This window comes from Strongylocentrotus purpuratus, unplaced genomic scaffold, assembly GCF_000002235.5.
Source record: "Strongylocentrotus purpuratus isolate Spur 01 unplaced genomic scaffold, Spur_5.0 spur5_scaffold_9, whole genome shotgun sequence".
In the NCBI taxonomy this organism is placed as follows: Eukaryota; Metazoa; Echinodermata; class Echinoidea; order Camarodonta; family Strongylocentrotidae; genus Strongylocentrotus; species Strongylocentrotus purpuratus.
In genome coordinates, this window is record NW_022145615.1 from 13,363,476 (window position 1) to 13,390,604 (window position 27,129).

General features: G+C 36.3%; 1 protein-coding gene across 1 annotated transcript; it reads left to right on the forward strand.

Moving 5' to 3' along the window:
* Nucleotides 1–426: 426 nt before the first annotated feature.
* On the forward strand, nt 427–23,353 carry LOC105444549 (putative neurotrophin receptor LTRK 1). The gene is made up of 17 exons (XM_011678904.2): nt 427–1,407; nt 1,982–2,095; nt 2,934–3,025; nt 4,189–4,245; nt 4,716–4,785; nt 6,553–6,597; nt 7,494–7,690; nt 8,820–8,894; nt 9,464–9,575; nt 12,229–12,315; nt 12,639–12,914; nt 13,999–14,166; nt 14,821–15,002; nt 16,210–16,293; nt 17,284–17,498; nt 19,468–19,605; nt 20,818–23,353. The coding sequence occupies exons 1-17, from the start codon at nt 1,311–1,313 to the stop codon at nt 21,272–21,274; spliced, it is 2,466 nt and encodes an 821-aa protein (XP_011677206.2). The 5' UTR covers nt 427–1,310; the 3' UTR covers nt 21,275–23,353.
* The last annotated feature ends 3,776 nt before the right edge of the window (nt 23,354–27,129 follow it).

A 27,129-nucleotide genomic window follows, 5' to 3' on the forward strand; every position in this document is an offset into this window, starting at 1 on the left:
GAACAAGTCAGTTCAACCTCTTGCTCCTCATCGTCGTCCAAGAAGCTTGGCAAGAAGGCAGCTTGGCAGGATGGCGGTTCAGGTAGCAGATTACCACTGCATGAATCAGCAACAGATAACCCCCCAGCAGGCCTCATAGTAGATGATGGCATAGAGAAGCACCTCCATATTTCAATGAGTAGAAAACTTAGTTGATAAAGTCTTACTTGCTGCAACGAACCCATCTTGCTTATTACTCCAACTACGATGAAAAGACATCTACTTCGATCCTCGGATAAATATTTACTAATGACCTACTAGTAATACACACATAACTCGTCTGCATTATACCACATTGAACACGAGTAGCTATGACAATATTAGTAGTTCACCTCTGATCTAGAAACCGATTAATCTGTGGTGTAAAACTTCCTCCGGAAACATGAAGTCATTGTTGATCCACGCTCTCATTAGGATAAGTGGTAGGTGGTATTGACATCAGGAACAAACATCGGAAATGTGGTTCCTTTATATAGGGAGGATGTATGACCAGGGGTGACCATGTTCTTAAGAGGAACCGGTTCAGCCACTGGAGATAAATATACTTGGAAAAAGAACGCGTGAATGGAAATAGATGGTTCATTCTCATTTGAATCGTAGATAAGTTGCATTTATTCCTTATTTCCCCTCTTTTTTTATGTATTAGTCAACACGTATACAAAAATCTTGATTATGGAATTATCAAAATCAAGTATTTCTCAGCATTTTTAATGTATATATCGTTAAACGAAGAATGGTAGTCAATTTGTATATGGTTATTCAAATGAAAGATAAATGATAACAGCAAACAGGGGAACATATTAAATGAAGACAATTTCGGGCAAAATAGAATGACTTAAGCTGACCCATGATTTTGTTTTTTACCACGATTTATTCATAGGTCAAATCAAGCCATTGGACTGCGATATTTTGTTTGAACGTGTAGCAGTCATTTCATTAAAAGGTATAGAGTAAAGTAACACGCGAAAATATTCATACTTGTCCTAGAATATGATTTAATTTTGAATTTCAAGATGGTATCAACAGATCGATCAAGTTTTAGGGAAAGGTTGTTGGCGCATCAATCGACCTGCAGTCGAAAAAATAGCAATTATGTATATGGTACTGAGATGAGATGGAGGCCAAACTGAGAGGCGTATACGCACTCGTCGTGATTCAAGCTCGGCGACGAAGAGCGATTCTCAAACTCATCACTAGCAAGCCAACCTTCTACATAACGAAGATATGCCATAATGGTGACTTAATCGTGTAAACGATCAAAGTGTACTGCTATGGCGATTTTAAGATTGATATTGCCATCTTTATTAATCCTTTTGATACGTACTGTGAGCATCCACTGTGAGATGTGCAAAACCATCTACCCATTCGGTGAGTCTTATTTCTTCAGTTTGATTTTTTAGATAATGAAATTGAATAATAAGAATATGCTTTCGAAGGAAAGTTTTGATTTAATTAGAATCTATATCATCATCTTACAAAAAAAAGCTAATGTTGAAACTACGCCTATTTACCTAGACAAAAACTGCAGTATGTCTTTGTGTATAATATAACCTTTCTGTAGTGTAAATATGTTCACAAGTTTGAAATAACAACTTGTCCATGCACCGGGTCTGAAGAACGCAACCCTCTACACTTGAAAAATGTGTTATTTCTTTGCTTCCTTATTCTTGTGTTTTAATGATTAAAACATCAACTCAATTTTAATATAATTATACATATCATGTTGTGAACATGCTTTGATAGCTTTAAAAAAATCTCCCAATTTTTTCAGTTTGCACTAATATGAATTATTTTAAGTATTTCATACTGATGTAAGAATCATAAATGTATTACATGCCATATGCCAGGCAAGGGACAATACGTTCCTTTCAACTAGTTCTATTATTCTGAAATAAAGGCTGGTTCAAATAGGGATTGTTTAATCTGTGTCTCTTTTATACAGCTGAAGTGTCGACCAGCTCGTTTAAGGTGGACTTTGAGACCGTCCCCGTAGATGATATTGATCACTCCTATGATCTCAGAGCTAACTTCAGCTGGGAAAATCCGCAAGGAACAGGTTAGATGTTTAACTTCTAAACACTTTAAAAAGTGGCGTATCTAGGGTCAAGACATTGATTGTGCTCCATAATCAGAAGGGAAGGGGGGGGGGCACCGCTCTTACTCGGTGGATGAAATGCGAATTTATTAGGGGAGGGGTGGGAGGGTGTCATAGCATCTTCAAATTAGCCCTCTCTTATGTTTTAACAACTAAAAAGGATTTTGGAGTCAGCTTGTTTTACCCGGGTATTTGGAAATGAGAAGGATAGAAGCTGATGTAGATTTAAATGAATATGATGTTCTCTGGTAAGGCTTTGATCACTGCCACTTTGATTAATTGCATTATTTTGCATTTATGATTTAGTCCAAATGAATGACTAGTTTATTACAGCTCATCCAGCATATTTCAGTATTGTATTAATTTTACTGCGCATCTAACGACCCGACTCTGACAATTTAATTGGAATAAATCAAATATAATTAGATAATAAAATTTAAAATCGATTTATCACTATTCTTCTCACAAGTATTACCAATAGTTCGATGCAATCATTGTAGTGATGTATAATTTCAACCACAATTATATCTGCTTTAATGGGAACATTGTACCTAAAACACATTTTGTTCCGTCGGAGAGATAACTCCGAGATTTTTCAATAAACTGAATTTCGACTGGTTTTGGCCCATATACCCATGTACCCTACATAGACGCATCAAATACACCACATTGATGGACAATATGAATATACTTTCCTTTCAGTGCAAAGTATTTCTTTATTAGATGCAGTTTATGTTCCGTGTGTAACAACCTTCCAGATGCCTGTCAACTTTGTTTTAACTTCTGTATGACTAACTAGGATATGACCAGTTTATGGTTCGCAGTGTCAAGGCAGATGGAGAACTATATTCCTCCAGATTGAATTGTGAGGATGACACCTACATATATGTGGTAAGTTTCAGTAGTGATTCGAGGGGGGGGGGGAGGGGGAGGAACATGTAGCACATGTGCCGCCCTTCTAGACCCCAATTAAACAGAGAAATACTATAGCCTACTTTTACATGAGGATGTGTATACAAACTTTGCTAAGTTTGAGAATGTTACTTTTTTCTTCTTTCTTATATTTTGGAAAAATAATCCTGAATCTGTTATGCAAATCATACACCCCAAATACTCCCAAAACAAAACCAAAAGAAAACAAATAAATAAAAAACAGCCCATTTCAATAATATACCATCACCACTAGATATTTGTATTATTACCGGTAGATGGGTACACGATAAGTTCATGCTTATAATCAATCAATTGAACACCCATCTTATTATACCTATATTAACCTTAAAGCTAATCTTGAGCTCTGGTACGGGAATGATGTTTTGAGAGAATTTTTTAAAAATATCTTGCAGTAGATTAATACAAAAAAACGCACACTAACTGACTGGGTAACATCTTAGAAAAAAAAATCACAACTTCTATTTGCACAAAGTGTCCTTGTTAAGCACATTATATCGGGCCTACTTACCCGGATTTCCGTATCTTTCTATTCTCATTACTCATCGGCTATACATTTTCTACCAAAATCGTTTGGCACATGTCATTTATTTGTAATCTTGAACATTCGGTGTTAAAGTTGCATTGGATTCTGTGAGAATTTATTTTCTAAATTTACCAGAACTTAAGTTTATCTTTAGTGACTTAATTTGATAATATTGTGGCGCATAGATTAAACAAATTATACAAGTATGTTCATTTCCTTGTCATGTCTGTAACTTCAGGCAACGAATTGAAATCTATCAATAAAAGATTATCTTAGGAAGATAAATAGGGACTGAAAAACCCCAGGAAAATGAGTTTTAAGGAAATGGAAAAACTAAAGTTGTTAGATGGTCTAACAAAAAGAAAATTTTTAGAAAAAGAAATAAGAAAGATTATCTTTATAAAAATTATTATTATCATAATAAAAACAAAACAAAGCAGATTCCTGTGATAGGTTATACAGAAGGCTCTTGAAAATCGGTTTGCACAATCAATAGTTTCCTGAAAAGAAATGTAGATAGCTGATAAATAGAGTGACTAGAATAGATATCTGATTTGTTTTGTTTTTGTGAATGTAGATCGACACGTTTGCAGTGTTCAATAATCTTCAGCATGGCTCATTATATGCCTTCCAGGTAAGATTAAAGTCCGTTATACTAATGCATGGATATACTTTCATTAAATAGATCAGACACCAAATTATTATTATTTTATGGAGTGGGGTATATGCTAGGATAGTTGGACGACTACCCTTTGTTTGGAATTCAATTAAATTTGTTTATGGATAGGTTTTAAAATCCTGAATTATCTACTAATAATATCTGGATTATGTCATAAACTGTCTGTTAATAATTCCTTTCATGCTTTAGGAGCCCATACACACAAGGTTTGAGTAATATCCCTTGCCAAACCCCTACCCCCATCGACGCCCACGATTAGATATGACATAACGTAATTGTAACCATCAACGAATGAGATTCTAGCGGATGCAAAACATTTCCTTTCCCACATCCACATATCTCAATCAAAATATTAATTCAATTTTCGTCAGGCAACTAACCGAGATATTTGACGCATGAACATTTATTTTTTTAATCGATTTTAGGTGGGCCTCTACGATTCGACATCCCATGGCGCGCAACAATTCGCGAAGGAATTTGCGTCGAAAGCACCCGGTTAGTAAAAACATCAGTCATAGATAAACAAGTGCTTTATTATCGATCTTTCCCCATATCAACTGTCCTTCGTTAAAATCCGTAAAGCCCCTGTCCCACGTATCCGCTAATATCTACACCTACAATTAGCCTGGGTCCAACGCGTATGAGACACAGGAGTTACGAGACTGGGAAAGATACTCAAAATTACGGAGGAAGGGGCTTTGACCTTGCACCCCACCCATCCCCCTCCTACCGAATTACGAATCCTTAATGATATTCGGGCAGCGAGGATGTCTATAAAGTATATTCAATTTTTCGTCTTCTATATTTTTTATGTTAAAGTTATTTAATATAAAATGTTCAAAAATACATGTTGAGAATTGAAAACAAATCACAAAAACAACCTCATTTAAAGGAGGAATAATTCATTCTTCAACACATTAAATAACGAATTTTTTTTTTTTGGATGATCTTTTTAGATGAACTTTTTTTGCATAATATAAGTATTAAATTAATGCTTTCAAAATTATTCTGTAAGTTTCACGTTTGATTGGAAATAGAAGGGCAATATTCAATCGTAAGTTTAATTTATACATAAAGTACCGTTATCGGAAACGAGGGACCGGAAGAGAGTCTGGTCATTATTTTTGCTAGATCTTGTTATTTTCCCGCTCGCTGTGTTGTAACCGTTGATAGTAAGTCATTCAAAAACAAAGTGGTGAAAAAGCCCTGCCATTTTACTTTAAAGGGGAAGTCCACTTTTATAATAAGTTGGTTTTAATAGAAGCAGACAATGGGAGGAACAGGTCAGTGAAAATTTGAGCCGTCTGTTTTCCGCCATTTTTTAGGGAAGGCGCAGGGTATGTGCTCCACTATATCAACCATTATTATTACAAAGTAAAACAATGCTCCATAATAATAAAAGTGAAAGAAGTAATTATATTTATATAGCGCGTTTTCCAGAGGATGCAAAACGCTGATCCATAGTCTATATACAATACGTTTTCATTTTCTTTGAAGAGGTCAAGTGAGGTCAAGATGAGGTTTTAATGAGGATTTAAGGTCAGCTTGTTTTCGGGATTTGGGAATGAGAAGGAAAGATGTAGATTGAAATAAACATGATGTTCTCTGGTATGACTTTGATCAATGAGATTGATTTCATAATTTTGCATTTGTGTTTTAGTTCAAAATAAATGATTAGATGACAACAGCTCCTCCAGCCCTTTTCAGCACGGATTGTATCTCACGAGCTCTCCTCTCATTTGCTTTGTACATCATTTTTCATGAAACTCCTTTTCTTGATTATTGAAGACGAAATAGATTTTTTAAAATATGCAGGGGTTTTATTATCATACGGGAAATTGTCTTTAGGGCAAAAATTGAAATTCCTGAATTGTAAGTACAGGGCAAAAGGGAGGGGAGCTTGAAAGATATGTCACAGAGTTTCCAATATGTGTTTGATTGAACACAACTTACACTGAAAATTATTAACTATCTCATTTCTTATTCTGATTTTGCTCAAACTTTAACTGACCTGTTTTTCTCATTCTTCTGCTTCTATTAAAGCAATAAAACAAATTTAGGAGGAATTCCTCTTTAAGTTAACTAACAATTCAGAAAACGTAAACAATAATGATGTAACACATTAGTAGTCAATCGATGTTGTTCACAGGTGTCAAGTAGCAATATTGCTTGAATGAATGGCGTAAATTAGGCACCAAACTAAATATAAAACGAAGAAGTTGGTATATTAACTTGGACAGAATATTAATGTTTATTTAACAGATTGTTACTTGGAGACGTCCGACCTGAACTACTGCGCGTCAAGAGGTAAAGTACCCGCATCGTCAGAATTCACTCCTCAGCCATCGAATTCCATCCTCACCTCACCCTTTTCACGTAAAATAACATTCCAAGCTAATAATATCATTGATCAAAGACAAGAGAGTCCACTTTATCTATTAAACATCGTATTGTGAAACAAACATTCTCTAAAATGTTATTTGTTTTCAAGTGATCTTAAAACCCAGATAAAAAACGAATTTCTTTAATTTATGAGGCATTACTTTTCCATTTGAATACACATCAAACATAACATATAATCATATAGTCATTCACCAATCGGCGTATTCGTAGACGGGCATGTACATTATATGTCCTACAAATTTCTAAGTTCCGCTAAATTGCTAAATAATATATTTTTTTCTTCTCAATGTTCATTGTATGGTTGTCTGTCTGTTCCTCCATTTCTCTGTCTCTTTACCCCTATATTTCTCTGTCTCTCTGTCCCTCTCTCTCTCTCTGTCTCTGTCTCTCTCTGTCTCTCCCTTTATCTGTTTCCATGTATGTCTGTCTGCCTGTCTCTCTCTTTCTCTCTCTCTCTCTCTCTCTCTCCCTTTCTCTGTTTCTCTATCTCTCTGTTACTATATATCTAATTTTAATTCCCTCTTTCTGTCTGTCTGTCTCTGTATGTCTCTCCCCTCCCTCTATTTCTCTGTCTCTCTCCCTGTCTGTCTGTCCGTCTCTCTCTCCCCTTTCTCCGTTTCTTTATTTCTCTCTCTCTAATATTTTCTCTGTTTTTTCTATCTCTCTCTCTATTTCTCTCTTTCTCTATAAGTCTCTATGTCTGTCTGTCTCTCTCTCTCTCTCTCCCTCTCTCTCTCCCTCTCTCTCTCTCTAAACCCTCCCCTTTTCCTCTTCCGATGTTTTCATATGCTCTCTACCAGACATAGCAACAATCGGTGTACCTGTAGACGTACGTACAGAAGATATCATCAAGTATCAAGACACAAATCACACGGTGACTATCCATGTGACGTGGCGTCGTCCAGTGCAGATCAACGGACTTCTCACCTATTTTCTACTCAAAGTGGATAACGAACAAGGCACCCTATTCAACAAACTTCTAGAAGTTGATAAAGTGGTGCGGATATAGAAAGGGATTCTCATTTAGAACAAAATTATGTATAGACATAACTGTACAATGAAGTAATTGTAGTCGAATTTATTTCATTTAAATCAAATCCTTTTGATTTGTTGAGGAGGAGAGATAATTATGTAAAAAGTATTCGTAATTCAGTTAGTGATTTATCTACAGAAAATGATAATTATTTATTCATCGTGATGCATAATGATAGCTACAAGTTTCAGAGAAATCGAGGTAGCCTTCAACTGGCCTCAATTACGGAAAGTTAAGTGAAATTGGCGAACATTACAACAACTTTTAATTTTAAAACGGTGTCTTTGAACTCTGTAAATGAAAAGAAAAGGCAAAGTACCAAATACTGTATGGTTTGGATTGGGTCAGAGAACTGTAATATTTTAAGCAATGTTTTTAAGCAAATGGCGAACATTACAACAACTTTTATTTTTAAAACGGTGTCTTAGAACTCTGTAAATGAAAAGAAAAGGCAAAGTAACAAATACTGTATAGTTTGGATTGGGTCAGAGAATTGTGGTATTTTAAGCAATGTTTACAGTCGATAAGAACTAAACATTTGTGCTTTCAATCTAACTTTCATAATTAATACAAATTTTTGGTATGGGGTCATGAATTTGGTTCAAATAAACATATTGGAAGCATATGCGATCCTTCAATATGCAGTGATCGTTGTCGCGGTTGAAATCGAGTCTAAAGTTGTGAAATTGTAAAGAATAAAATATTTATGTTGTATAGCTCCCTCTCAAGGTCAAGATATTAATTAAGCTATAAGACAGTGTTTCTTGACTAAAATTGACCGATTAGCTATTCCCGTTTAGAAATTATATATCACAACTACATATTCTGAGAATTTCATTGTCACAGCTACCATTGTACGGCCGTAGGCGCTATAATTTACCGGGAGCATATAGATATATATTCAATTTTTCTCTAAAACAGAAGTTGTTTAGGTGCTAAATTTTCTAGTGCTTATAATACATCCATCGGGCCATCAAAATATATCTAAATTGTAAAGAATCACTATCCAGCCAATTTTCAAAATTTCCCAAAACTTTGTATTTCCTTTAAAATGAAAAATTAAGCTTTTGAAATACGATTGTTTTGTTTGTAGTACGCTGAGGGCCCGGATGTTACATTCTACATATATATTCCCACTATCCCAGAGGGTAAAGACACCAATCTCCGAGTAAGTAACTTATTATTTCATACATTTATGTACACTTGTAATTTCAGAATCTATAATCATAAAGGCAACAATAGATATATCATCAATATTTAATTTGTAACTAAGGAAAGAGAAAGTGCTTCCCAGTTTAATACGCACTGCAGTATGATTAACAATGGTTTTCCATCAGTGATACAAGAGAGGGACGTTTATATAAAATACACAGATCAATAAATCATGAAATTAACTGAAAATGAGAAGAATATTTAAGTGTATACGAAAATAGAACCTTGATCATATTTGGCTATCAGCCCGTTTCTTAGGTAGTGGCAGGTTATTCTCCAGTCAAATTGTGAAAAGGAAAAGTCTAATAGAGAATCGAGAGAGAGAGGGAGAGAGAGAGAGAGAGAGAGAGAAAGAGAGAGGGGGAGAGAGAGAGAGAGAGAGGGGAGGGGAGGGGGGAGGGTATAAAGAAAGGAAGACGCCCCATCCAAATTTCATAAGTTACGTGTATAATCGTTTACTATCGGGTATTTTGAATTCTTATATATGGATAATGATGCACGAATGTAAATGCGTTTTTCTTGAAGGTGACTGCGTACGTATACCAAGAGGGACATGTAAGCAGTATTCCTGGACCTGAACATCGCGTTTCTTTCCTCACGATTCCAACGTTTAACGTAACGGTTGCTCGACCTACGGGTTAGTCTTAACATCCGATGATCCGATATCGGTGATACCCGACATTTGCTGCGGCGAAAACGTATTTACTTTTAATTATTTGATTCGTGAAAGATAAAGGATGAGAGCGACTCAGTTGTAGATTGAGTTTTGGGGTAATGTTAGGTTTGGTTCAGGATTGAAATTAGTTCTTGTTCAACCTATAAAGGAGAAATCTGGGATAATTCTGCATCGAATGTTCTCATTGGAATAATAAACATATACATATTGTGACATCTGTATAGCAATATAGGATTTCTCGGTCACTTTCGTAAGCTTTTCATTCGTTTTGATACAAAGTTCATTCAAATTCGCGAAATAAAGCTGCCGGCGTGTAAATTTCATTAAAAATAACACTTTTTTCATTTGATTTACTTATTCGGTCAATGGATTTAGCACTTGTTTCATTCAATTTAACAACCGCTTACAAATGCGCAGTTAGCATTCATTTTCGTCAGCAATGGCAAATCGGACGTCCATACCATTCAATTTCACTTTGGGTCATTCTGAATAACAAAGTTTTCATTCATATTCGCCTATCTTTACAAACCTTTGGTATTCATGGTATATGTACATGTTTCTCATCTAAATTAAACAAATGAGTTATATAACATGTCATTCTTGTGACTGAAATGGTAATTGTGACTGTGATCACGATCGTGATTGTGATTCAGTGTGATGGTGATTCAGATTTTGATGTGATTATGATTGTGATTGAACTGATACTCATAGATTGTCCTTTACATGTTCAATACAGACTAAATATAATTTACACAAATATAAATGGCTTCAAAGAGATTACGAACATCGAATAAATTATCAAAAACAAAAGAAAACAAAACATTACAAATAAATCAATGTATAGAGTATTGATACCCCCCCCCCCACCATTATGGTACGCCACTCCAATAGTCTGTAAACACACACTTTACATGCACTTATGCCATTGCATATTCATAAAAAGACACTCTTGCTTAGTTCCATGCTAATTGTATATTGATGTGGCTAGGTTTTATTTACTTAAAGGTAATACAAAGTTTTGGGAAATTTTGAAAATTGGGTGGATAGTGAATCTTTACAATTTTGATATATTTGGATGCCCCTGTGGATGTATTGTGAGCACTACAAAAATTAGCCCCTAAAACACTTCTGTTTTCGAGAAAAATTAAATATAACAATTTACCGGTGCTCCCGGTAAATTTTGATAAATTTCAAATAGCGCCTATGGCCGTACAATGGTAGTTGCGACCATGAAACTCTCAGAATATGTAGTTGTGATATATAATTTCCAAACGGGAATAGCTAATCGGTCGATTTTAGTCAAGAAACATTGTTTCATAGCTAAATCAATATCTTGACCTTGAGAGGGAGCTATACAACATAAAGAGTTTATTATTTACAATTTCATAACTTTAGACTCGATTTCAACCGCGACAACGATCAATGAATATTGTAGGAACGCATATGCTTCCAATATGTTAATTTGAACCAAATTCATGACCCCATACCAAAACTTTGTAATACCTTTAACACATGATCGTTTAGTTGCTAAATAGTAGTGATTTAATGGTTATACACACATAGTGAGGACAAATAACATGTTTGTTGCTTACCGACCTACACAATTTGAAATGGATTTAGCATGGAACTAAGCTTGCGGGGTTCTATATAATTATGATCATACTTGGTAGGATTTACATGTTTAATTTGTCTGCAAAACGTGTGAAACTGTATGCAAAGAAACGAATTTGAATTCACGGAAGACGTTATTACGTAATCGCGAATCGTCTCGCTTTAAATTGAATGAACATTTTACGAAAAAGAAACACGTTTTAAATCGAATGAAAAAGAAATGTTTTTGAATGATCGTTTTAGGAATTTAAATGCTAAAAAAACGAATTTGAACGAAAAATAACAGCTGCGGTGACAGAATCGGCGAAATTGAATGAACATAAAATGAATTTGTGTGGCCAACTTACGAAAGTGACCGAGAAATCCTATATTATACTCGTTGATTAGGCAAGTCGAGCTCTTCAGATTCAATTAATATCTGGTTCGTTTGTGTTACTCAAGACTATGATTCATGAGGTGTCGTGGATGAGTGGATACGTCGCCGGACCGTCGATGACAAGGTCCGCGGTTCGAGTCCCGCCACGGCACTAATGTCCTTTGGAAAGACATTGATCTACATTTGCCACTCTCCACCCAGGTGTTAAATGGGTACCGGTAGGAAGGAATTCCTTTAAATGCTGTGAGCGTCGAAATCGGCAGCCTAGCATAGCCGGGTAATGTTGGAGCGCTTTGCAAGTTCGATACGTGCGCTATATAAGAATCCAATATTATTATTATTATTATTATATATGGCTTTGGCAACCCCATCACAGGCCTTGTGATCTTATTACAGAATCTCGCCCCCTTTCCCTCTGCATAGAATTCTAAGCATTTGTTTTCTATCCATTTAAAGAAGATTTGTTTCGATCTGAATCTCAATGGATACTGAAGTTCCTATCAACCTAAATATCTTAATGCCTACAAGTCCTCAGCTCATGTTAATGTTTTTTTAGAGCAAATATATTATGTGGAAACTGGTTCCAAAATGGGCTCTTCAAAAATGAAATATCATTTTCATTTGTAGGGCTGGATTCACCGGGTGTGCAGATCAAACCAACTAGAACGCCGCCACAAAGTCCCCATGTAGACAGCACGACCAGTCGTGTGCAAGGTAATGTATAGAAGATTTACATATTACATATTACATAATACATTACATATATAACTCTGGCAGTTTACAGACATATCCGTACTTTCCTTTAAACTTTTTTCATGTAAGTTGTACATTTGTTATGAGATATACACTAAACAAAAAAGTAGACACTCTTTATTGTTCAAATTTTTCATATTAACCATGAATGAAATATAATAAACTATATATCAAATTAAAGGAAAATTAATGCTCTAAAAGTATCAATTGAGATACCACCTCCTCTTCCTCCTCTTTCCTAATACTTCTAGTTTTTTTCAACAACATTTATCGTCACTGCCCAGTGTTTCTAACAGATGCTTTAACTGATGCCCCAAGGGAGACCAGTCCTTTTATACAGACCACTCCTCTATCTCCTGATCAAGGCCAAAGTGAATGGATCAAGGTCTTACTCTACTCAGGCGTACCGGCATTAGTTCTTACCTGCTGTATAGCCGCCATCTTGGTTCGCTTTCGACGGAAGCGGTCTAAATCCAGCGACGAGACCCTTTTCATTCGCTACCTGGAGAACGGTAATTCTGACAAGCCTCCGACACCTAAAGTAAAGCGACCATCTATAGGTAAGACCATGATAAGTAAACATATCCCACATTTTAGAACCGATAAGGTCGACAATTTTACATATTGGTATATGGACATGGCAAAGGTACAGGTACATCAGCAAACCAGAATAGCATCAATCCATGTACTGGTGTACATTGGGTAACCATTTATGGTGCCTTTTGAATATTCCATGATTCTTAACATTTATCAAATAACCATTACTATGAAATGCATTACAAATTCACACTAGCTAGCAAACAAAGCCAGTATAAGAGGGGGAAAGGACAGCTTCGTACCGTGCGTCTTGCTGTATTGCTTGCAAAAGATATGTGCAAAGTTCAATGTTTTTTTGTTATCATCCTTCATTGTTGTCGGACCCCTTTCTCATCACTTTGCCATCGTCACATCTTGCCCCCATACCATCTTGTTTCGCCTTTTCGCATTACATTCTAGGTAGATGTTCCTGACGGTTCTAAGACACTACCCTTTGGACATCCATCCCCCGATTATCCACCCCAGTCAATTACCCCCTAGGACAACTACACCCTAGGACAACTACCCCCTAAGGCAACCGCCCTGTAGGATGACTACCCCCGGGACAACTACCCCAGGACAACTACCCCCGGACAACTACCCCCTACGACAACTAACCCCGAACAAATACCCCCGGACAACTACCCCCAGACAACTTCCCCCTACGACAACAATCCTATTGGAAAATTATCCCCGGACAACTATCCTATGGGGTGTTGTCTGGGGTAGTTGTCCGGGGGTAGTTGTTCTAGGGGGTAGTGGTCCTAGGGGATAGTTGTCTGGGGTTAGTTGTCCGGGGGCAGATGTCTTGGGGGGGGGGGTAGTCGTACGTCCTAGAGGGTGGTTGCCCTAGGGGGTAGTTGACTGGGGGTGGTTATCCGGGGTGGGTGGGTGGGGGGTGGGGGTGGATGTCCAGGGGGTAAGTGTCCGGATACGGTTCCGGAAATGTCCGGGGTCAACCAATGCATCTTTAATGCTTCTTCCTACTCATTTTATTAATTACGATCATTTGAGCATTTGACAAGCACTTTCATGAATTCTCATCAAGTACTTATACACCTCTTTTAGACCTCACGCCTAAGGATCCTGCATTTGAGGGCAAAGAGTTCGACAGATCACTCTTGAAGATTGAGAAAGAATTAGGTGCCGGTCAGTTCGGCATCGTCTATAAAGCTTTTGCATTCGGCCTGAATGGAATAAAGGAATACGTCCCTGTAGCTGTTAAGAGTTTGAGGGGTAAGTTCGAATCTAGGGGAGTGTTCTTACCATTTGGTCATTGTGAAAGCATATGGTAATTACTAGAACAAAGGTTTGTGTCATCCTACTAGGTTCCCATTTCTCTCCAGGGTATGGAGTGGCAAATGTAGATTTACGCCTTACCAAAAGACATTAGTGCCGTGTCGGGGATCGAACGTACGACCTATGAATTTGAATTTGAAATCAAGTCCTTAAACCACTCGACCACGAGTGCAAAGGAGTTGCAACTTTTCCAAGTTCTAATAATTGTAAAAAGCATTGTTATAACAGTCTTACAAAATGATAACCAAGTCTGGATATCAAAATTCATTTCCTGTAGGATCAGTATAAACGTACACATGAAAATTATGTCTGCCATCGAGGCATTGGTTGGCCAAATGTCAGCATACACCTAAAGTCCGTCTGTACTAGTTTGGCCAGGGGGATTAGACCTCCCTGCAAGGTCACTGTCAGGTGGTAATCTCATCAAATCATAAGTCAATTAACATAAGAATAAGAAATCATGGGGGAATAACCTGCACCGATTAGGCACTGTTTGCTATATAGAGGGCGCAAGTAGCTATAAGTAGTACAGTGGGTTTTGATACAGCTTGTTCATCGGTAAACTCGTGATTTTATGTTACGTAATTATAGTGAACGCTACGCCAGGGATGGAAGAGGATTTCTTGAATGAGATTAAACTGATGATCGACCTGGGACAACACCCTAACATCCTGCAGATCATCGGCTGCTGCACGGTACATGAACCCAACTATCTCATCACGGAGTACATGAAGTATGGGGATCTACTTCACTTCCTGTGGAAATGCAGAGAGGTGAGCTCAGTAACAGAAGCGGCAGATCCAAGGTTGTGTAAAGGGGGTGGGGAGGAGGGCTAACATAACCCTTTATAAGCAAGATAGGGCAAGGAGCAAAACAGGTTATCATATATTTTAAGTGTTTAAAGCCCCTCAAATTTGATCAAAATGTGAACGAGGATGTCCTTTAAGACATATTTTCTGCAAGGATTTTTAAAACAACTGTGTTTCAAGTCGAATATTGATGAAAAATGTAGGTATTCTGCGTACAACAGTAAACCTATATTATTTACTCTTTTCTCAATATTTGTATTCATTTATTTATTTATTTTATTTATTTTATTTTTTTTAGAGGGGGGAATCTTTGCAGAAGTGTCTCCTCAATTACATCCTACTTCACATTATGACACAATTTAAGTGAAATTTGCCATCAAATTATTTGCGAATTTGAGGCTCTCAACACTTTAGAGGGGCTTTCACCACCCCCACTCTTACAAATAAAACTTAAGTTTTCAAATTCTTTCAGGTTCCTTGTAGGTCGGGAATTTAATTTACTTTTTATGTACTCGTGTATTGGTGTTGGTGTCTGTGATGAAGGTGATAGTGTTGCTGGTGGTGACAGTTGCTCTTTTTATCGTTATTATTATTAATATTATTATTGTTATTATTATCATTGTTATGATTATTATTATCATTGTTATTATTATTATCGTTTTTGTTATTGTTGTTTTGATAGATTTTACATTTGAAAGAATCCTCTTACCTTCCTTAATTGTTATGTAGCTTTTTGCTATTTTTCAGACGATTCCTTATGGTGCGTAGAATCGATTAAAAATGATTACGTTCTCATCATCATCATCATCATCATCATCATCATCATCATCATCATCATCTAGTGCCGTCCCTTCGGAAGGGGTTGGCGGCTATGCACCTCCATCGCTTTCTGTCATGTACCCTTGTTCTAACCTCTCCGTAGTTAAGACCAGTCTATTTCTTGACATCATCAGACCAAGTGCATCGCTGTCTACCTCTTTCCCGTTTACCCTCTACCATTCCTTCCAGCAAGATCTTCTGCAATCCTCCTCGTCTCATCACATGTCAACATACACTAGTTTTCTCTTAATCACTGCGTTAATCAGTTCTCTCTCTTTGTTTTCTCTCATCATTAAATCAATATCATATTATGTAAATCACGTCTGTACTGCTCTTATATCTCGCTCTCTAGGACAAGTACCGGAGACAAGACAGCATCTTTGACCTCACCCAGGCCAACCAGCTCCAGATCTGTCGCCAGATCTCTCGTGGAATGGTTAGTGTCTGATATGTTAATGTTTTCGCATCATGGAGACATTATTCCTTTTTAAATCCTGGACACAAATAATGCATACGTAATAAAAGTAATATCTTTTGTCTTATGTTATTATATGACGAAGGGGAGCTAAGCCATTCAAATCATGTACGTCTTTTGTGAATAATGCCTCCTCTAAACCCTTCTCTAAACCCTTCTTGATAAATAAAGTTGTATATAGAGTTATGTTCTCCATTTTCCTGATACTAATGATAATAATAATAATGTTTACTCGAGTCTGCGATGAAATGAAAGCATCAACTCTAAGTTATAAGGTATAATTTACAAGAATGATGAGGAGAATCATAAACACCAAAAGCTTGAATTAATAGAAATCGATAATATGGTCTGCCGCCATCTTGCGATCAATAATGATTTTCACCCTCTACAGTCAAATGTGACCGGAATTTAAATTTGGGTCGTTTAGGTCTTATAGAGAAAAAACACCGATCACTATAAAACGAAACATTACGAATTAATGACGAACACATGCATCCATTTGATTGGACAGAAACAGTAAATAAATGAAGCTAAACAAAAAAAATTGACTCTGAAAGAATTAAGTAAATTTAAATCAATAATAAAGCTAATAATAGCAAAATAAATAAATACAAATAAATGATGCAATATAAATACTTAAAGTAGATGTAATTTGTGTAATGCTTGACTTCAAAATCATCATCATACGTATAGACTATAGCTTTAATGCAAACTTATTTCTTACTAACATCAACGAGCATATCAGTTTTTAACTTTTATTCATTTGTTTGTTCCATAAATACTTCGATAAGTTAGAAGTACATAGTAATATTATATTTAGACACATGTCTAAATGTTGCTGTTCTTCCGTAGGGTACATATGGTGGGGCCGAGCACATGTTATTACTCCTTCAACAGACAAGCGCTTTAATAATTTTTTTCCTAAAAAAAAACTAATTTTACCTGAAACAGGAATACATCTTCAAGACGCGTTATTACCATGGCGACCTGGCTGCTCGTAATGTGTTGGTCGGTGAGGGATTAGAAGTGAAGGTATCGGATTTTGGTCTCGCTGATGACATCTATCAGAGCGGCTACAAACGACTGGCCCCAGACAAGAAAAGACCTGTCAAGTGGGTCAGTCTAGAAACTAATACCATCGGAAGATGCACCATACAAAGCGATGTGTAAGTACTTATGTTAAAGATAAACTTGAGTTCTAATAAAAAAAAATTAAACAAATGAATTCTTCAGAATCAAACAAAACTTACACTGAATGTTCAAGATTACAAATAAATGTCATTTGCCAAACAATTTTGGTAGAAAATGTATACTGGATGAGTAATAAGCAAAGATAGATAATGAAATCAAGGTAAGTAACCCCAACACCGTTTGTGAAGTCCCATATACATCTCTCTGTGTACAGTGCTTGTTACTTTACCAAGACTGGGCCAAATTTATTATGATGTTGATGACTTCAGAACCTTGAAGTACACACCAATACTTACATGCTACATGATCAACTTTTTCTGATTCATTCCACACCTTTTCTTTCACAATGCAATCGCATTACCAGAACCCACCTTTATCTTTAGGAATGAAATCATTATGACGCTTCTAGATTAACTATACACTTTACATGGTATTAGTCATTCATAGGTTCGTATAACCCTAACTTGTCGGGGGGGGGAGGGGGTGGCACAAGAACGAAATATTCCCTGAAAAGCAAAACTGAGGGATAAAGGGGGGTGGGGAGGAGGCATGAAAAACACTTTTGTGCATATTTTTTTCTTGTGTGTAAGAAACAGACCAAATATTTGGTTTCGTAGAGAGAAATAATCCCCCTCCCCCTGCTCCCCGATCTGCCAGTAGTATTTGAAGAACCCTCACTACGAAAACATTGGTTACGTACCTTAATTGCTAAATGTACCCAAGCATAAAGTTTTTATGACACATCTCTATATTGTTGGTACGGTGGTTGTGGTGGTGGTGGTTGTGGTGGTGGTGGTGGTGGTGGTGATGGTGCGGGGGGGGGGGGGTAATTGAGCACACTTCATTTAAAGGTTAGGCTAACCATCCAACATTTAGAATAATACATATTTTAGCATAGTAATCAGTCACAGAAAGCGACAATTAGTTTTATAAAGGGTATTCGAATCCTCTAGAATTCCATCCGTGCCAAACTTAATCGAATAACATCGTTCATGTTTCAGTTTGAGGCTTGCTTCCTACGCAGAGTAAAGAGTCTTGTTATTAAAAGGATTTCGTTATTCTACATTGCGTCTTTTGTATTCAACAATTACTTAACGATTTTTTTTTAAAATTTGCCATACACGCCGACCGGCACAAGTAAAGTTTAGGCAGCAATTAATAATAGAATTAGCCCAGTGGATTGGGAATGCCTTTAATTCGATTAAATTCTGGCCTTAAATATACTATGTCCCTTTTGCAGCCAACATCAAATTCTGTAGAACTTTGCAGGAATTATGAATATGTCATGTATGTCCTATCTGTGAAATTAAAACGTTAGCAGTGTCCTAATATTCAAATTATGCAAGGAAACCCGTTTACTTGCTAGACTTAACTGTCATATACCATTGAGTAGCTGACAGGCTTTTTTCATCTTAGGTAATAACATACATAAAATGAGCTGTAAAGGGTACATGATCATTTGTCTACATCAATAACCCACTTCTCGTAAAGGCCAAAATTAAACTGATTGAATCTTTGCGCAACATAAAATATACAACCATTCGGTACAATGGTCTGAAAATCAGACTATTACTTACTAGCTCTATAGCTCTTAAGTCAATTCGACAACTAATAGTCGTTATTTTCCCACTTAATAAAGACATTTTCAAGCCCCCTCTTTTTTAGGGAAGTTCTAAATTAGTATTATATTTCAAATGCTGTTGGAATTTAACCTTTTCATTTGTTTGGCCTGCAAATAGGACATGGTACCTTTAAAGAGCACCTATTGCCCGAACTATTGTACTGTTTTTTTTTGTTTTGTAACATCATAATGCAGTTAACCACAATATAAACAAGAATGATGGAATTGTTCTTGATCAGAAAAAATGGTATGGCAGATAAAATAGTTCATGCGTTAGTTGAGAATTTGGCCGATTTGATAACTGTTGTTGTTTGATTTCTCAGCTGGTCTTTCGGAATCGTGATGTATGAGATCTACACGCTAGGTGGCGTACCATACCCGGGAATGGACGGAAGAGAGATCATATCGAAACTACAAGAAGGATATCGTATGCCTAAACCAGACCAGTGTCCTGAGGATGTGTAAGTACGAAATAGAGAGAGAGAGAGAGAGAGAGAGAGAGCAACAAATAAAAGCGACAACAATATTTTATAGTTGAATAATGAATGGGTTAATTAATGAGTTGATCAATGTATTGATTTAAAAAAAAACATTATCATGGGGGTTCTTATTATCATTTACAGTGCATTCTTTCGACCATGAGCATTGCAAGGAAAATAATAAAAGTGGTGCAGTTCAAATTTTCGTTTTTAATGATTACTCTTTATGCAATTTCACGGAGGGTTTCCCTTTACTGGAAATAATTAACAATAGGATTAGAGGAATTAATTGAAAGGGCATCATCGAATGACCTATTTGTGATACTATTCAGAATCTAAACATAATTATCAATACAAAAAATTCATATCCAAAGAAAACTCAAAATATGTGGAAGGTACTTGTTGAAAATATTCTTTCTGAACCAAAATTTGGCAAGTAAAGAGTTAAAGACCCAAGAACAATGGCAAAATATATTGCTTTTAAAAACATGAATATAAAGCAAACGCGTATTTGATAAATGATGCCGGTGGATGTGCGTCATTGAGGCATTCATGATTGTGTTTACATCAGGTAATTATCCTCTCTCTTTGTTCTACGTCATCGATCAACTTAGGTATAATTCATGAATTGATCTATAAATACGACGATGCTTGGATAACATTATCGTTTTTGTCCATAAGGTTTTAGAATGCATTTATAGTACTTTCTGAAGCTTGCCTACCCTAATTAACATATATTCCTTCAACATTACTCTCCCATTTAAGCGTTAAAGGTTATCAATCAAGCGAAAACCGTAACTCTGCACTATATGGCAAGGGAGGTGTAAACGGAATCAAAAGGGAATGTTAATAAAGGTTTAGGCAGTTCAAATCTACTGTGTGTAAACAAAACCTGTATTGAATAAGGTTTTTCTTATTGAATTACATTAAAATTTTCATCTAATTAAACACTGATCCTTTCGTTAGCAGTAAAAATTTAGGTAACGGAGACAGATTTACGTTTCATGAATCATCAGAAATAATCAAGCAAATGTTTAAATTTGACCTGACTTTGATATGTTTGGTAAATCAGCATAACTGCAAACAAAGTGCAAATACAGAATACATTGTTACTGTTTTATGTTTAGTCTTGAAATTTGTCAAAGCATAGTCATCTACAGATTATAAGATAATGTACTGCTATCTCTTAATCAGCTATGACATCATGAAAGCATGTTGGCATGCCAACCCATCAGAGCGTCCGACCTTCACCACCATTTTCAAGCGATTGGATGACATGCTCGCCGTCGATTCCGACTACCTCACCGCTGACTTCGACGACGTCCAACAATTCAGCTCTACAACAGCGCCATCCCACGATGACAAGAGAACAGTCGGCCAGAACTTCACAGGTGAAGATGTGAACATGTCAACACTGGATAAAAGGAACGAGGATGAGGAGGAGGAGGAGGAAGAGGATGATCTCGGGAAGATGACTGATTCGGTTGCTATGGAACCTACTTCCATGGAAACGGCTATGGGTCAGGGAAATCCTGGATTTCTGATGGAGGAAGAGGAATGCTCGGTTTCGATCAAGCGAGACAACAGGATTGTATTGGATCCGAGAGAGCATGGTATGGGTATTACTGAAGTGGTATCAGGGAGAGTGTAAGAGGATACCAAGGATAGCTCTCTACCATCATGTCAAGCTAGTCCCAGGTATCAGCGCAGATACAGATGACGTTGAGTGGTATCTGTGACGTTAACAACTGGTTTACAAACAATAATCTAGGTTCAGTATCTGTTAACAATATAATAAAACATATGACCATATGACTATGAACAGTTCTCTTTGTTCTATCCTCTAAAACATTTTTTTTTGGATGAAGCACTTGCAAATGAATCAAAAATAATCAAATTAATATTAACATGCATCTATATTAGATGATTCATTTCAAAACTAGAAGTACCAGCTTTGAAAGACTGCATAAAAACATTACATGGACGGTTGAAAAGATTCATTATCTTTGTCTTAATGTAATACTTGACTTTTCATGAGCTCAAAACGCATATGGTTCTTACATTGGTCGTTATGCTTTTTCGCATTCAGAATGGCAGAAAGAAAGCAAGAGAAAGAGAGAATGGACAAACTTAAACTATTTTGACACATATCGATCGCAAACATGAACGTAATTTATGTTCTTCATCACAGATAATTGATATGACAATGTATATACACATACCTGGAAATGTAGTTTTTGTTACAGTTCGTTGCATTTACTATACTCTGAATCCTGAAAAGATGGTATCTTTTATTATAGGATTATAGAGACAGCTGAAAGCCTGCTTTCCCTGGGGAAATAGTGGTCGTGCAAAAACGTACATAAGAGTTTGATTAGATTGTGGTATTAGTGCACATGCTGTATATATTTGAGAACCTCATTGGGGAAAAGTAGGTGGCTGAACTAGAAATACCTTTGTCAGGATTGTGAAACTCGTGTTTATTTTTCAGGAAACACGGGGAAGGGATATGGTAGCAATGTTTGACAATTAACGATCATTGTAAGGATATCTAGATGGATCTTTTTCATGTTGATACTCCATAAATATACTTTCGATCTTGTGACATATGTAAATGTTTACTTTTAATTCGAGTTCCGGACAAAGGTAGCATCAGAGCAAGTCTTTAGAGAGGTGGAAAGCGAGACAGGTAGATAAACTGTGACATACATAAATCGTAAGGAGGAGACGATGTTGAGAAATAACAAAACAAAGAAAGTCAGAGAGATAACAACAAGAGGAAAGAAAGGAAGAGAGAGAGAGAGAGAGAGGTTGAGATACAGAAAGAAAGAAAAAGTGGATTATGTTAGGATGTCCAATTGGTAGTGTGTATTTGAATCGGTTCATTTATCTACTAAGGGTGTTTATCTTTTGATTTGTCATCGACATCTTCTTGTTTCTATATATTAAGATTTACTTAGTATCTTACAATGTAATATATAAAAGATCAACAACATAAAACCGTTATCATTATACTCTCTGTAAAAGTTGTTTGTGAAAGTCTTCAACTGCAAGCAATGTTTTTGTAAGTAGAATTGTCTGAACATTGCATCATTTTTATACCCAACACATTTTAGGTTATAATTGAAGAACTTCGGGTTATAGTTATTTAGTTGTTTCCCCCGGATCCCTGTGACTGATTTTAAATCTTCACTGTTGTTTTGTATCCACTGAGCTGTACGTGTATACTTATTTAAAAAAATGAATTGTTCTGTGTGGAAAGTAATTACAGAGAAATAAGACAAAACGCCACCGAAGCAGAAAATTAGTAGGTGTTTTAACAAGCCTACATTATTATCAGAAATGAAACATCATTTGAAATCTACCTGCCATAAAAAAGGGATCTCCCTCTTCAAACCTCAATTACTTCCAATATCTAATTTCTTAATTCTTATGGTGGAACTATATTTAATTTTCAAGGGAGGACTTTGATAATTCATGATTTATCTTAGATAAAGTGCCTATAGAGCAGTATAATGGAAAGGAAAGTATATTAAATGAGCTTTCAATTAGACATGCCAATTGCAGATTCGCCATATCATTAAGATAAGATTGTGTAAAGGTGAAAAATAATAGGTATGTCAGTTTGGAAGACTATAATCTATAGTAGGAGTATGCTCTGACAAAAAAAGAGTGCTTTTAGAGTGCCTTCACATTATAAACATGACAAGACATATCTGAAAGTTCGGATGTGTGTATTTTCACATACCCGTGTCAATGTGCAGTGCATTTGATCTTTAACTAGATTGAGTCAAGTTCTTTTCATGGTGATCATTCCAAAACTTCACAGTACACATAATAACTGTTTATTACAAATTAAACCTTTCCTAAATGCTTCTAGACAGTTTTTTCTAGACATTACAATCGCATAGCCAGTACCCTATATTTCAAGTTTCAAATCTTTAAAACAAATATTTACTGGACTTTTGTCATAATTTTACTGAGTTATTTGATATGATTCTTTAATTCTTTGCATCGAATGGCGTTTTATGAAGGTTTGACAACTTGGAAAGACGTCTCTAAACGTGTCATTAGAACCGATTTGCAATCTTTCCTGATGACTTAAGGAAGTATGCTGAGCATATCTCATTCTTCTCATATTTTGTTCTTCTGTCATTACAGAACATATAGACAATACTTTTAATATGCGCTAAGTCATTGTGGTATATTGTTATCCTTATTTATGGTCGATTTCCCTTCAAACAGATTAGATAAAAATAAGGATCTAAATAATAGATAGACTGTTCGCGACGAACGGTCGATGAAAGTAGTGTACACACAATCAAGAATTGGTGAGAAGTATTTTTATTTTGTGAGTAGCAGTTGCTTTATATATTTGTGACGATTAAAGACAAAAGTAGCTACAACACTAGTGTGTATTTCACTGTGCTTAGAATTGGTCGTTCTACATATATATAGGAGAGAGAGAGAGAGAGTGTGTGTGTGTGTGTGTGTGTGTGAGAGAGAGAGAGAGAGAGGGAGAGAAAGAGGGAGAGAGAGAGAGAGAGAGATGGGAAAATACATATCTTTTAAAAAGATTTAATATTTCTTCAGAAGTATATGAACTCATGACCCTCCTAAACTAATCTGATTAGAAACTTTTCCGAATATTTATTCATAACTGTGGTATTTCGTTACTTGTCAGTAATCGTGTCTACCGTGCCCATTTTCCAGTCTATGTCCGGAAGAGAAAATGGGAACCTAGGGGTGTTTCACAAAGACCAAGATCGACTTTAAGATGGACTTAACTACGGCAGGCCGTTCATGCCACTGTTTGCTCTCATTATTTAAGGAAAAAATGTTATCTAAAAATCATAACGGTGAGAGCAACCAGTGGCATGAATGGCCTGCCATAGGTAAGCCCAACTTAAAGATAAACTCCAGTACTGGTAAAAAAAAAAAAAAAAAAAAATTCTCACAGAATCAAACGAAACCTACACTGAATGTTCAAGATTACAAATAAATGACATGTGCCAAACAATTTTGGAAGAAAATGTATACTGCCATAGGTAAGCCCAACTTAAAGATAAACTCCAGTACTGGTAAAAAAAAAAAAAAAAAAAAATTCTCACAGAATCAAACGAAACCTACACTGAATGTTCAAGATTACAAATAAATGACATGTGCCAAACAATTTTGGAAGAAAATGTATACTGGCTGAGTAATGAGCATAGAAAGACAAGGAAATCAAGGTAGTACTAGCCCCGACACCATGTGTGTTGTCCCATATATAGCTTTCTATGTGAGTGCTTGTTACTTTACCAAGACTCGGTCAAATTTATTATGATTTTGATGACTCCAGAACCTTGCAGTGCACACCAATACTTACATGCTACATGATCAACTGTTTCTGATCCTTTCCACACCTTTTCTTTCACAATGCAATCGCATTACCAGTACTAAAGTTTATCTTTAAAGTCGATCTTAGTCTTTGTGAAACACCGCTCCCCCTGATAGGATAACGAAAGTCTCTGTGATAGAGATTGCCATGTGCCCTCGCCGTCACCATTAACGACCGTCAATACTACTGGGCCAGAAGGGATTAGACCACACAGCAAGGTCACTGAAAGGTGGCTATCTCATTAACTCAGCTCTCAACTAACATAAGAAAAAGAGGATCATGGGGGTTCAATAGGCACCGATTGGGGAAGTACACTGTTGGTCATAATGGTGGAATATTTATTTTTACCCCAGTTTAGGGAAGGATTTTTAAAAATTATTTATTTCTAATAGATCTAAATAATGGCATACATTCTCAGATTTTATTGAATATTAATTTGCGAGTGTTTGTTTTGCGTGACTGCTTAATCATATGTGTGCTACTATGCTAATCAGCTAAGGGACCTACGTCCTTAAGTCATAATTGACAGTAATGAGGATTAATGCCTCACAAAAGGGCACTAATATATAGCTGATCGATACGATTTTTATCCTGGGGCCTCACAGTAACGAGGCCACTGCTTAGCCCCTGAATCATGACTGTACGCAGTGTTTGCTAGGGTACGCGGCCCCTTCCACAAATCCCCCAAAACGAAGAAAATGCAATAAATTGTCAAAAATTCATTGCATTTTCCCCCGGCCCCCTACAGGAAATATTCCTCTGTAGGGCCATGCATTATGGTTCAAGGCATGGCCACACAGAGTAGGGGGCCGGGGGAAAATGCAATGAATTTTTGACAATTTATTGCATTTTCTTCGTTTTGGGGGATTTGTGGAAGGGGCCGCGTACCCTAGCAAACACTGCGTACAGTCATGATTCAGGGGCTAAGCAATAGCCTCGTTACTGTGAGGCCCCAGGATAAAAATCGTGCTGATCAGCTATATTAGTGCCCTTTTGTGAGGCATTAATCCTCATTACTGTCAATTATGATTTAAGGACGTAGGTTCCCTAGCTGATTAGCATAGTAGCACACATATGATATAGCAGTCACGCAAAACAAACACTCGCAATTTAATATTCAATAAAATCTGAGAATGTATGCCATTATTTAGATCTATTAGAAATAAATAATTTTTAAAAATCCTTCCCTAAACTGGGGTAAAAATAAATATTCCACCATTATGACCAACAGTGTATATAAAGGGAGCAAGTAGCTACAAGTAGGACAGTGGGGCTTTAATTAAATGGTAGAAATATTCCTCAGGGAGTGGAAATTGTGCACAATGCACGAATATATCAGAAGACCTCGGTAATAATGATATATGTAAAGCGATTAGAGACGATATTCCGTATTAAGCGCTACATAAATTCATATTTATTATAATTATGAGTGTAATTCGTAGTGACCCCGGTGCTAGTCCATACAAAGTTATGCCTGGACGGTTTTGGTATTTGTGAAAACAGTCTTGCTAGCCCACGTTCTTCGACGATTCGTTTAAAAGTTTTCCCTATACATTCCCAGTATTGTAGGTTATGTTGGAAGGTCATGTGCATAATACTGATCGCCAATATCACAACAAATATGCAGAAGGCGTATGTTGATAATCCTGTTTTGGAAAAGGTAATTACTTACACTAAATCCTAAGTGCATATATTTGACAAATGTAATTACTAAAGATAGGAACGAATCGATGCTTTCATGACCGTAACAAGGCGATAAAAACTCGATTTCGCCTCCGAATTGCTCCATTTTCCCCTTTATTAGAATAAGCCCCCTCATACATTTATAATTCAATTTCATTTCATTTTCTAAGTAACAATTATTTTCTTCCATTTCTGTGTTCAGATTAAAGTTAATGCATAGTTTTGGTATGGGGTCATGAATCTGGTTCAAATGAACATATGGGAATCATATGCAATCCTACAAGTATGCAATGATCGTTGTCGCGATTGAAATCGAGTCTAAAGTGATGACATTGTGAATAATAAATTATCAATGGTGTATAGCTGCCTCTCAAGGTTGATATTACTTTGGCTTTAAAACAATGTTGTTTAAAACAATCCTGTTGAAATATTACCAAAACTGT